General features: G+C 35.3%; 2 protein-coding genes across 3 annotated transcripts; both read left to right on the top strand.

Moving 5' to 3' along the window:
• The first annotated feature begins 41 nt into the window (after positions 1-41).
• LOC140804399 (large ribosomal subunit protein uL4-like) lies at positions 42-2,482 on the top strand. The gene is made up of 2 exons (XM_073160401.1): positions 42-1,241; positions 2,211-2,482. Exons 1-2 carry the CDS (start codon positions 123-125, stop codon positions 2,322-2,324), a joined length of 1,233 nt encoding a protein of 410 aa, XP_073016502.1. The 5' UTR covers positions 42-122; the 3' UTR covers positions 2,325-2,482.
• Positions 2,483-4,153: 1,671 nt separating this feature from the next.
• On the top strand, positions 4,154-9,913 carry LOC140804142 (nuclear transcription factor Y subunit B-1-like). Of its 2 annotated transcripts, XM_073159969.1 has the most exons (6): positions 4,154-4,310; positions 4,424-4,678; positions 8,112-8,247; positions 8,480-8,557; positions 8,669-8,719; positions 9,651-9,913. In XM_073159969.1, the coding sequence occupies exons 2-6, from the start codon at positions 4,437-4,439 to the stop codon at positions 9,693-9,695; spliced, it is 552 nt and encodes a 183-aa protein (XP_073016070.1). In that variant the 5' UTR covers positions 4,154-4,310; positions 4,424-4,436; the 3' UTR covers positions 9,696-9,913. The 2 variants fall into 2 exon arrangements, 1 of the variants encoding a protein (XP_073016070.1); XR_012112089.1 differs by lacking the exon at positions 9,651-9,913 and having other exon boundaries at positions 8,112-8,387; positions 8,669-8,725.
• Positions 9,914-11,221: the final 1,308 nt, after the last annotated feature.

Raw genomic sequence — 11,221 nt, 5'->3', positions numbered from 1 at the left:
ACATGTAATAGCCCATTTTATTAACAAGGCCTTTGTACAATATAAACCGGACTTCACTGAAACCCTAATTCCCAGTCACCGAAACCCTCCAGTTTCCTCGCACTCTTCGATAAGCACCAAAAATGGCCGCGGCCGCCGTTCGTCCACTCGTCACCGTGCAGACCCTAGAGAACGACATGGTCACAGACGGTGCCTCTGCCGGAGCCAATTCTGTGCCTCTTCCTGACGTTATGAAGGCGTCGATCCGTCCTGACATTGTGACATTTGTCCACGGTCAAATATCAAACAACGCACGACAGCCTTATGCTGTTTCGAAACTCGCTGGACACCAAACCTCAGCAGAGTCGTGGGGAACCGGTCGCGCAGTTTCGCGAATTCCCCGTGTTCCAGGTGGAGGAACCCATCGGGCGGGTCAGGGTGCCTACGGAAACATGTGCCGCGGTGGAAGGATGTTCGCCCCGACCAAGATCTGGCGCCGCTGGCATAGAGCGGTGAATGTGAATCAGAAGAGACACGCTGTCGCTTCGGCGATCGCCGCTTCTGCTGTTACTTCTCTTGTACTGGCGAGAGGGCACAAGATTGAGGAAGTGCCGGAGCTTCCTCTTGTTGTGTCGGACTCTATTGAAGGTGTTGAGAAGACTCACGCCGCTATCAAAATTCTGAAGCAAATCGGAGCTTTTCCTGATGCTGAGAAGGCCAAGGACAGCCACGCTATTCGTCCTGGGAAGGGGAAAATGCGTAACCGTAGGTATATTTCGAGGAAGGGTCCTCTTATTGTGTATGGTACTGAAGGAGCTAAGCTGAAAACCGCATTCCGCAACATCCCAGGTGTCGAGATAGCACATGTTTCGCGCCTAAATCTATTGAAGCTCGCTCCTGGTGGTCATCTTGGGAGGTTTATTGTCTGGACCAAGTCTGCATTTGAGAGGTTGGATGAGGTTTACGGAACTTTTGATAAACCATCGGAGAAGAAGAAGGGCTACGTGTTACCGCGGGCTAAGATGGTCAATGCTGATTTGGCAAGAATTATCAATTCCGATGAGGTGCAGTCTGTGGTGAAGCCTATCAAGAAGAACATCAAGAGGGCTACTTTGAAGAAGAACCCGTTAAAGAATCTGAATGTGATGTTGAAGCTTAATCCGTATGCAAAGACTGCTCGGCGGTTGGCCCTCTTGGCTGAGGCAGATCGTGTTAAGGCTAAGCAGGAGAAGTTGGACAACAAGAGAAAGAAGATCACACGGGTACTGCCTTTACAGCTTTACCTTGTTGATTTTTTTATCTCATCTCCTTTATTTAATTGTTTCATTCTAATACTGCTGATATCTGTTATCGTTGATCCATATCATATGATGGTTATATCTTCGTATGTTGTTAAACATTGCGTGGCTCAATTTTACGTGTGGTTATGACAAATTGATTATTCGTACTGTTGTGTGCTACATTTGCAGGACTGGTTGCAATAGTCTATTTGTCTTATGACTGCGTCTACTTGCTGTTATCTTATTCTCCCTGGTTACTTGCTCTTAAAATCCAGGCACACAAATAGTATATATTTAATTGCAACAATTTAGCCTAAGCTTGTGATTTGATAGGATGATTTGAATTTGAGGGAAGATTTGATGTATGAATTTAATTACTCCAAACATGATCATGGATTTGAAACCATTTCTTCAATCCAAAGGCAGCCTTCAGTGATTTGTTTGTGATGGAAGCTGTACACCAATTCAAACACTTTGCTTTATTATTAAATTGGAACTCGAAATTATAACAGATTTATTGTATTTTGCTTTTCATGAAATAGTAAATGCTGTTTGTTGTATGCTTAATTGCTTATAGACAGTGTTTAGACATCCACATTTTACTTAGTTGCATGATTGCCCGATTACTGAATTAGCAACCTTGTATGCTATGTAAGAATTCATATTGTTAGTACATTTTTAAACAAAATTTATTATTACATTGATTATAAAAATGTGAGATGTTATGTATGCATCCGTCATTATTTGTTCCATCCAAATTGTTTATATGGCGTCTTCTGCATCAATTTTTTTGGTTACCATTGATAAACTGGTCGTATGGAAAGTGTTCATAACTATAGAGAATTGTCCTCGACCTTGCGTTTCTCAAGTGTATTGATATGCTTTATATCCTCGTTCTTAGCTTCCATGACTTATAATTTTTTACCCTTTTCTCACCACTTCTTTACATAGGAGGAGGCATCAGCGATCAAATCTGCTAGCAAGAATTGGTATAAGACGATGATCTCTGATAGCGACTACACAGAATTTGAGAACTTTACAAAGTGGTTGGGTGTGTCTCAGTAATTGAGTGTCTTTATTACGGATTTAAATCGCCATTTTATTTTGTTCACTGTATTTGGAGTTGAAGCATATTGATCAGCTACCCTTTTCTTGCTTTTTTTTGGTGCTAAAGTTATGTGCGTACCATGAAAAGTTCTGTTTAGATATTTGATTTTGAGGAATTTGCACTCTTCTTTCTCGTAAGCCTACGTTAAATTTTGGAATTTGGGAGCGCTTATCGACCGCGTCTTCTTCCTCTCTCGGTGCCGATGGAGTTTCGGGGGAATAAACAAATGTTTCCACATTATTTAAGTATTTTTTCTTTAAAAAATAATAAAAAATCAGAGGTATTTTGGTCTTATGTTACCTAAATCATTAGTCAATCCTACTCAAAAAAACCAAACCATACCAAACACAAAATTATGACAAATATTACACATCTTTACGGGAGCGGAGGGGAAGTATGGGCAAAAGTGGGCAATTGTTAAGTGGGATTTTTGGTCAAAATGTTTAATTATTCTAGATCAATAAAAATTTATCCAAGTAAGAACTATTAAATTATAATTTAATAGCAAACATGTTAGAATTTTTAATACTTTTTCAGTTTTCATGATGTCTTCCCTCCTTTGCTTGGTGATGCATTTCATGCATGCTTTAAATAATATAGATTTTGTAATTTAGAAGTTGATCTTGATATATGATATTTGATTATATAACTTTCTTTATCTTAAATGTGGCTGAATGGGTTGATTTAAAGGGAGTTTTATTTTGGTGTGAACATTTTTCATGTGGTGAATAATTGAAAAGTGTACGATAGAATGCTTACATGAATTTTTTTGTTAAGCACTAGTAATTTATAGTTTTTTGTTCAGCTTAAAGTTTTCACGTTGCAGAAATATAATAATGTAATTTTACGATTTAGTAACTGATCATAAGAGCCAATGATTGAAATGAACAAAAAAATAAATTTTTAAAATTTGATATTTTATTTTGCAAATTTATTATATGTTTCCAATTTTTGGCAAACAAAAATGTTTATATTATTTTTATTTTGATTCAAAAATATGTTTTAATTTGTACGTGATTATGAAACCAAAAGTAAAACAACCACTGATACTAGATGATTTAGATCGAAAATAAGTTATCTTTTTTAATTCCACAATTTTTTTAAAATATTTTTTTCATATATTTAGTTTTATTAATATTTTGATTATGATATTTTTCACATCATTCTTACTTTACAACAACCACTAAACAAAGTATTTATAGGGATATAACTCGGCAAGATGCTTCTTCCAGACATAATTTGTCCACTTGATCAAAAATTTCTAGCTGTCAAATTTTTATCACTCATTTTATAATCATTCAATAATCATATCTTTCAGATCAAACACTCTGATAAAGTTTATGTATATTTATTTCTTTCATAAATTGGGGAATTTTGATTTGAACATAATGAAATTCAGTTTAATCAAGTTTTTCCCTTTTATAATCTAATCTAATCTAATTTAAAATTTAATCATTCAGGATCTTATTCTTCTTGGTGTGAAATAATCGACTTCATAACGGTGAAGATATAATATTTTGGCATCTTATTTCTGCTTTTAAATTAAATAAACAATGTGTTTATCTATTAGTTAAGACTATGATTGGTTAAAAAACATAAACAAATATTTGTTTACAAGAATTAATAAACCAAATTAAATGGCCATTTATTAAAAATAATTTAAGATGCACTGAGAAATTTAAAAAGGTGGAATTTGTATTAGAAGATCTTATATGCTAAAAATATAAAGAAAATAGTATATTAATCACAAATGCTCGGAAAAATTTAAAAATAAAAATAAAAGAGTAAGACGTCGTCGTATGAGAAACAGCAGGTTCTCCTAACTTAAATATCGTTAATCGCTAAACAAACCAACGGTGCTGATAACCTTAGATCAAAAACCCAATCTTTCATCTGAGTCGTCGTCTTCTCCCAATTCTCCACCCTCCGATTCTCATACAAAGGTACGTATATTTAGCATTCGCAAACCTTCTCCCTCCTCTCTCTCCCTGCTTTGTCCAAACATATCTGCGTGTGTGCGCTTAATTGATCTAGGGTTTTTCTTTGGAAATGACAGGGTTTTCGATTTCATGGCGGACGGGCATCCCTCTTTGGTTCAGGTATCTCCGGGAAGTCCTGTCGGTGGAAGCCATGACAGCGGCGGTGACCAGAGCCCTCGCACTGGTGTCCGAGAGCAGGATAGGTTTCTGCCGATTGCTAACATCAGCAGGATCATGAAGAAGGCGCTCCCCGCGAATGGGAAAGTCGCCAAGGATGCGAAAGAAACTGTCCAGGAATGTGTCTCCGAGTTCATCAGTTTCGTCACCAGCGAGTATGGTTATTGAGCTTTAATAATTATGTCTTTGTAGTTATATTTGCGAATGAGCGTATGAGCATCTTTGAGGAGTTGGCAGTGTTGTGGAATTAATAGTCGGGATCATGACGGTGATATAATACAAAAAATAATCAACAAAAATTCAAAAATTCACGTGTCAATATAGGTTTACTGCAAATATTTATTATAGAAAGAAATATCACAAGTGTATGTAAAACACTCAATCTCATACAATCCCTGAGTAGAATCGAAAAAATAATTTTCTCCAACTCACCCAATAGAACCTTTGCAACACCCAGAAACCCTTTTCTTTTCCACATCTCTTGATCGTGCTCTCTCAATTTTGGAATGTTTAGCCCTGCTGGTGTGAATGAAAGAACATGTTTTCTTTGATAATGAAGCTTCAATTCTTTTGTCAAAAAGACGTTGCTGCCGTCCGATGAATTTTGCACATCCACCAACCATCATAATTGCCATACAAATTTAAATTATTTTTATCTAACATTTCTTTCACTTGAAGACAATCATGTCTTCAGGCAACGAATGCAGAAGCTCATCAAACGAAGTCGAACACAACTTCAGTGGTTAGTGTCTTCGTGAGCATATTATTTGGATTTTTATTTTCAGAAATCTTTTCAAGCATCATTAGTCCATCTTCCGGTACCGATCTGATGAAATGATATTGAACCTGTATATGCTCCGTCTTAGCATGATAAACAAATTTTTTTTCTAAATGAATAGCACTTTGGCTGTCACAGTATAACGTGTTACCCACAAGATTTTGACTCAATTCATCTAGAAAGGATCTCAACTATACCATCTCCTTGCTAGCTTCTATTACCGCAACGTACTCAGCCTCAGTAGTCGAAAGCACTATTTTCTTTTGCAGCTTAGACACCCAGATTATCGTTGTACCACCTAATGCGAATACATATCCAATATTAATTTTTCTATCCAAGTCAACAAAACTTTGTAAACCCAAACTTGACTTCCTGAAGCATAAGATGAACTTGCAGTATCTTTCAAGTACTTGATAATTCATTTAACTACTTCTCGGTGTTGTTTTCTCGAATTGTTCATAAACCTGTTCACAACTCCCACTACTTGTGTTATGTTTGATCTTGGCCGCGCCATTGAATACACAAGGCTTCCGACAACAGAAGTATAAGGAACTTTGTTCATATAAGCCTACTTGTGCTCCGTCGATGGTGATTGTGTTTTGGTTAGTTTAAAATGACTAGCCAAATGAGTGCTCACATATTTAACTTCATCCATATTAGTTTTGCTAATCAACTTTTTTACGTACTCTTCTTGAGATAACTTCAAGATTCCATTCATCAATATCTCAAGATCCTCATTCCAAGGATTTGCCTTGTAGCACTCAAATCCTAATAACAAATTATTTTGATAAATCTTTCTTGAGTTTATCAAACTCCTTCAGACAAGCATATGTATAACTAATCATTTACGTATACTAGTAGAATGATATAAGAACGATCAAACTTTTTTACATAACAACAATGCCAGCCTGATACCTCAGGAAACCATTTTTACTCATTAATCCATCAAACTTCTTGTACTACTGTCTTGGAGCTTGTTTGAAACTGTGCAAACTCTTGAAGTTTGCACACCATTTTTTCTTTCTCTTGTATTTCAAAAATCCCGATTGACTGTTTTATATAAATTTCTTCATTCAAGTCGCAATGAAGAAACAATGTCTTTACATCTAACCGATCCAAATGCAAGTTTCTGCCGCCATTAATTCAAATACAGTTCTGATAGTGGTTTACTTTACTACTGGATATAATCTCGGTGTAATAAATGTTTTTTTGTGGAAAACCTTTTACAATAGGTTTTGTCTTGTACCACTTGCTACCATCATGTTCTTTTTTTAACCGGTACACTAACTTGTGTAATAGCTCTTTGCCTTACGGAAGTTCTGTCAACTCCCATGTTTGATTAGATGACAGTGAATCCAATCAATCCATCTTATCTTCCATGACTAACTCTTACTTGGTTGATTCATCATTTTGCGTTGTCTCTTCATAGATCTTTGGTTCACCTTTATCTGTCAGCAAAATATAATGAAGTGCAAGGGAGTATCTCTGAAGCGGTTTAATTGTTATAGAAAATCTTTTGAGTTCAACCACTAGAGTTTGTGGGTCGTCATCTTGTGCACTTCCTTCTTTTACTGCTTTTCAACTCATTCACATGAATATTTATCAATGACACTTCATCAGCTTTCTTGACTTCAGGACATTCATTTCCTACTCCAATGCTTGACCTATTTTGTACAATACCTACTCATTGAAGATTGCATCTCTGCTCCAAATGATCTTCCGGTATAATCAAACTAGTTATCTCCATAATCGATAAAGAAACACTTTTTGAATTTTGGGATAAAGTTTTGTTCTGCTAGCTGAATCAATATGAACATTGGATAAACATCCAAACACTTTGAAGAAAAAAATGTTTATTTCTTTACATATCCATACATCTTCGGGTATTTGCAGTCAAACGGTACCAAGGTCTCCTATTGATCAAATATTGCAGTGTTAACATCAGCCAAGGGTGATTTTGGTAATCCAGAGTGCAATTTCGTGCTTTTAACGCGTTCATTCAAGGTTTTGTTCATCCTTTCAACTACACAATTCTGTTGAGGTAAACCAAAAATGATTTTTTTCATTTTGATCTTGTTCTGTGCGCAATATTTCTTGAACTCATCATCTTCATATTCACCACCATTATCAGACAGTCATCACTTCACCTTCAAGTTGGTCTCATTCTTAACAATGACTTTCCACCTTTTAAAGATCTTGTAAACATCATATTTATTTTTCAGAAAATAAAGCCAAACTTTACTGCTCGAATAATCGATAAATGTGACATAATATCACGAGTCAGAGAGAGATGTCGCAGTTCCAACTTTGTTGTTTTCGGTTCTCTACCGTCATTTGAAATTAATTTTCTCTAACTCTCACAAGGACCTCTTTGATTTTGCACATCCACCAATCATCATAAATGCCACACATTTAAATGATTTTGACTTAACAGGCAGTTTCTGCTGCGTGATTATACCTTCAATTGAAAAGGAAAAAAAAAGATCAGTTTTTTTGTACAATTCTTCAAAAAAGTATGTTTTGCCCCCAAACAAACTTGGGTATGCCTATCTGTCTATGCTGGTCGCTGGAGCATGCCAGGATGTGACTGCCTAAAATTTTTTCAGGTTTAAAAACATGTAGTTATTCTGATTATTTGTAGCCCTTGTCTCAGTATTTTGTATGAGTATGTTCATAGAATTGCTTTGGTGGCTTGTTCGAGTGACGGTGATGAATATCTATGTTCATGGTTTTGCGTATGAATGTGGGTACTTTTGTGCTACGTTGATGAAAACACAACTAACTCGTTTTTGGATGGTTCTAATGTCAAGGGCAAGCGATAAGTGCCAAAGAGAAAAAAGAAAGACCATTAACGGGGATGATTTGCTGTGGGCTATGGCAACACTAGGTTTTGAGGATTACATTGATCCGCTAAAGATGTACCTGGCTAGGTACAGAGAGGTAATTGTTTCTCTCTAAAGGTTTTCTTGATTTCGTTTTTTACTCTTGTTTGCTTGAAGTAAATTATTTAGTTTTTCTTTACATGCTGCAACTGATACTTTCCCTTGTTTTGGTGCTCATGGTGGTGGCTGGTGTGGCAGATGGAGGTGAGTGAAATAATACAATTCCCCTGCAGTTTGTTTTTCTTTTTGTATTTCGTTCTCTGACAATTAAGGAAATTTTTATTTATCCTCAACAGGGTGACACCAAAGGATCTGCTAAGGGTGCTGAGGGATCTGCAAGGAAGGATGTATTGCAACCCACTTCCACTTCTCAGGTCGCATATCATATACGAACTCATATTCATTTGTTTTCTGTAGTTTTCCACCAAGATTAGTAATGGTTATTGTTGGGCAATGTTGAATTGCTATTTCTGTCAATTGTACAGCTTGTTAACCAGGGTTCATTCTCGCAAGGCATGAATTATGGTCACTCTCAGGTACACTTCATTTATCAGTATCACTGTATCTGATCTCTAGGTCCTGTACTCGTATTTCAAGTTATTTATTATGTATGTGTTACTTATGCATGTTAAGTACTTTGTCTAGGAGCTTTCTGAACACTTCAACATCTGATTGATGGAATTGACCTAACAATTATCTACGTTGTGGAGAAAGTTCGTAATTTCTTTAAGTTATTTTTTTCTTCTCAGGTTTATTAAAGTAATTGATAATTTAAGGAATGAGGTAGAATTTGCGGCTTACAAATCATGAAGATGTATTATTGTATTGTCAAAACTACTCAAACTAGAAGCTTTTTAGAGAGAGACTGAAGAAAGTCCAGGAAAAATGCTTCTATGCAGTTCACCTTAACATAGGAAGCCAGAACATAATGTGGAGATGTTAATGTGTTTTTTCTTTGTTTGATGCCAAGATATTCTGACCTCCACTATTATCTATGTTGCTCTAATCCAGTGTGGCTCAATTCCAAGAGCTATACTTGTTAATTCCGATGGTTCTACCCTGACTTCACAGTTGGCTATACATGACTTTCCTAACTTTGTTTAGGTGAACCTTGATCAATTTGGTGGTAAGGGCGAGACAATAATTAAATCAGTATTTCTTTTGATCGAATCAAGCTAGATATGTTGTTTTTAGGTAATTATATTCGATGAATTACTCTGCTGGATTGATTAGATGGATCTTACTGTCCTATTGTGCTCCATCTGAAATTAGAACATGAATGATAACATCACCTTTTCTTTTGATTGAGTCAAGTTAGATCGTTCATTTTTGGGTCATTATATCGAAGAACTCAGCTGCTGGATATATTATAATCAAAACACGAGAACCCGCTCCATTATTCACCATATGCTTTCCTGAGGCTTTTAGAAAATATTGCATTTCAACAGGTTTATTTTGTGATTGCAGTCACAAGCTCAGCACATGATGGTTCCAATGCATGGAATGGATTAGATGTTACTTGCCCATCTTTGGTCAGGGTCACCATTTCATCCTCTGCTAGGGAACATTTTACTCAAGTTCAAGATACATTTTGTGTTTTCTTGTGCTGTAACTCTTGCATATTATTATTTTTTCTGTGTTTTGTTGTCAGTTTTATCGCACTTGAAGTTTGTATATCACAAATCTTTCCGAATAGGGATGTGTTGAATAAGATTTTAACTTTATATTTATCTCTTTGTCATGATAATTCATTTGTTTTTTTTTTGCTTCTGATTCCTTTTGAATTATAGAAATAATAGAATCACCCCTGAAATATAACCGTCGAAGAAGTTAGAGGCCAAGCTTAAAGAAAATCCACTTAAAGCCCCATAAAATTTCTCTTATGTCCAAAAAAGTATATGCATGTACACGACAAAATTAAAACCTTCTTGCAGATTATTACACACAATCATAGTTTTTTTTATTACACTTGATCCTCTGATTTAGGACAATGATAAGATGAGAGCTTGAAGTGTGCACCAATGGGGGTAATGAATGGCTTGGAATTCATCATATTAAACCCATTTAGGACTTTAGTAATATATCTCTGTTGTGTAATATGTAGCAGTCTCTTGGCTCTATCTCTGTATGTTTTCATGCACTAGATTTTTGAAACTTTACCTAAATCTTTATTCAAACTCAGATCTTAGAAGCTTCTTTAAAGTGTCGATTTCAGTCTCCTTATTGCTTGCAATTAACATATCATCCACGTATAAGATGATATTATATCTCTGTATTTTATGATAAGAGCAACATTTCATTTCCTATCTTCACAAAACCCTCTGCATTTGACATATATATTGTCTCATCTAGCTCACTCCATTTGCTCCATTTAAAAGTTATAAAAAGCTACCATATATAATAACATTTTAATGGATGTATGTTTGACCACGAACCAGAAAGTTTCATTAAAGTCGATCTCCTATTGCGAGTGTAAACTTTTACCTTGCTTTATATCTAGGCTTTTCTTCAGCTCCGAGAATTCTTTTTTTAATCTTGTAAATCCAATTACCACCAACTAACTTCTTGTTATTTGGTTTATCCACAAGAACCCAAGTGTCATTCTTGTGGAGTGATCGAATTTCCTCATTCATAGCCGACTGCCGAAGGTGACTCGTCACTTTTTTTAAAAAATGACTTCCTCAAATATTTAAAAAATCAAGCACATTTAGTCATTTACAAGGGGTTTTGTGATTTTATGCATTGAGTTTTTCGTTTTTTGAAATTTCAAAAGAGGTACTAACTCCTAATGCAATTTGCCCAAAATAAATTTATTGAATAAACATTAAATTTTAATATTTAATTAATTAATTATTGTCGTTTTGTTATAAAGCAAGAGCATATTGTTATGAAGCGAGAGGAAGGGGTTGATATAAAAAAAAATTTGTGGCGAAATGAAAAATAAATTTATCGAATAATAAATAAATAGTTTCATTTTAATTAGTTAATTTTAAAAAAGTATTTTATGCTTGATATTTTATTTCAATTTCCATAAACAC

Source organism: Primulina eburnea, chromosome 11, assembly GCF_022965805.1.
Source record: "Primulina eburnea isolate SZY01 chromosome 11, ASM2296580v1, whole genome shotgun sequence".
NCBI classification, from domain to species: Eukaryota; Viridiplantae; Streptophyta; class Magnoliopsida; order Lamiales; family Gesneriaceae; genus Primulina; species Primulina eburnea.
The sequence above is the reverse complement of the archived record's forward strand: the minus strand, read 5'-3'. Positions and strand labels throughout refer to the sequence as shown.

Coding starts and splice junctions, on each gene's coding strand:
- LOC140804399 (XM_073160401.1), top strand. CDS start 123: ATGGCCGCGGCCGCCGTTCGTCCACTCGTCACCGTGCAGACCCTAGAG. Junction 1,242..2,210: donor AGAGAAAGAAGATCACACGG/GTACTGCCTTTA, acceptor TTCTTTACATAG/GAGGAGGCATCAGCGATCAA.
- LOC140804142 (XM_073159969.1), top strand. CDS start 4,437: ATGGCGGACGGGCATCCCTCTTTGGTTCAGGTATCTCCGGGAAGTCCT. Junction 8,248..8,479: donor CTAGGTACAGAGAGGTAATT/GTTTCTCTCTAA, acceptor TATCCTCAACAG/GGTGACACCAAAGGATCTGC. Junction 8,558..8,668: donor AACCCACTTCCACTTCTCAG/GTCGCATATCAT, acceptor TCAATTGTACAG/CTTGTTAACCAGGGTTCATT.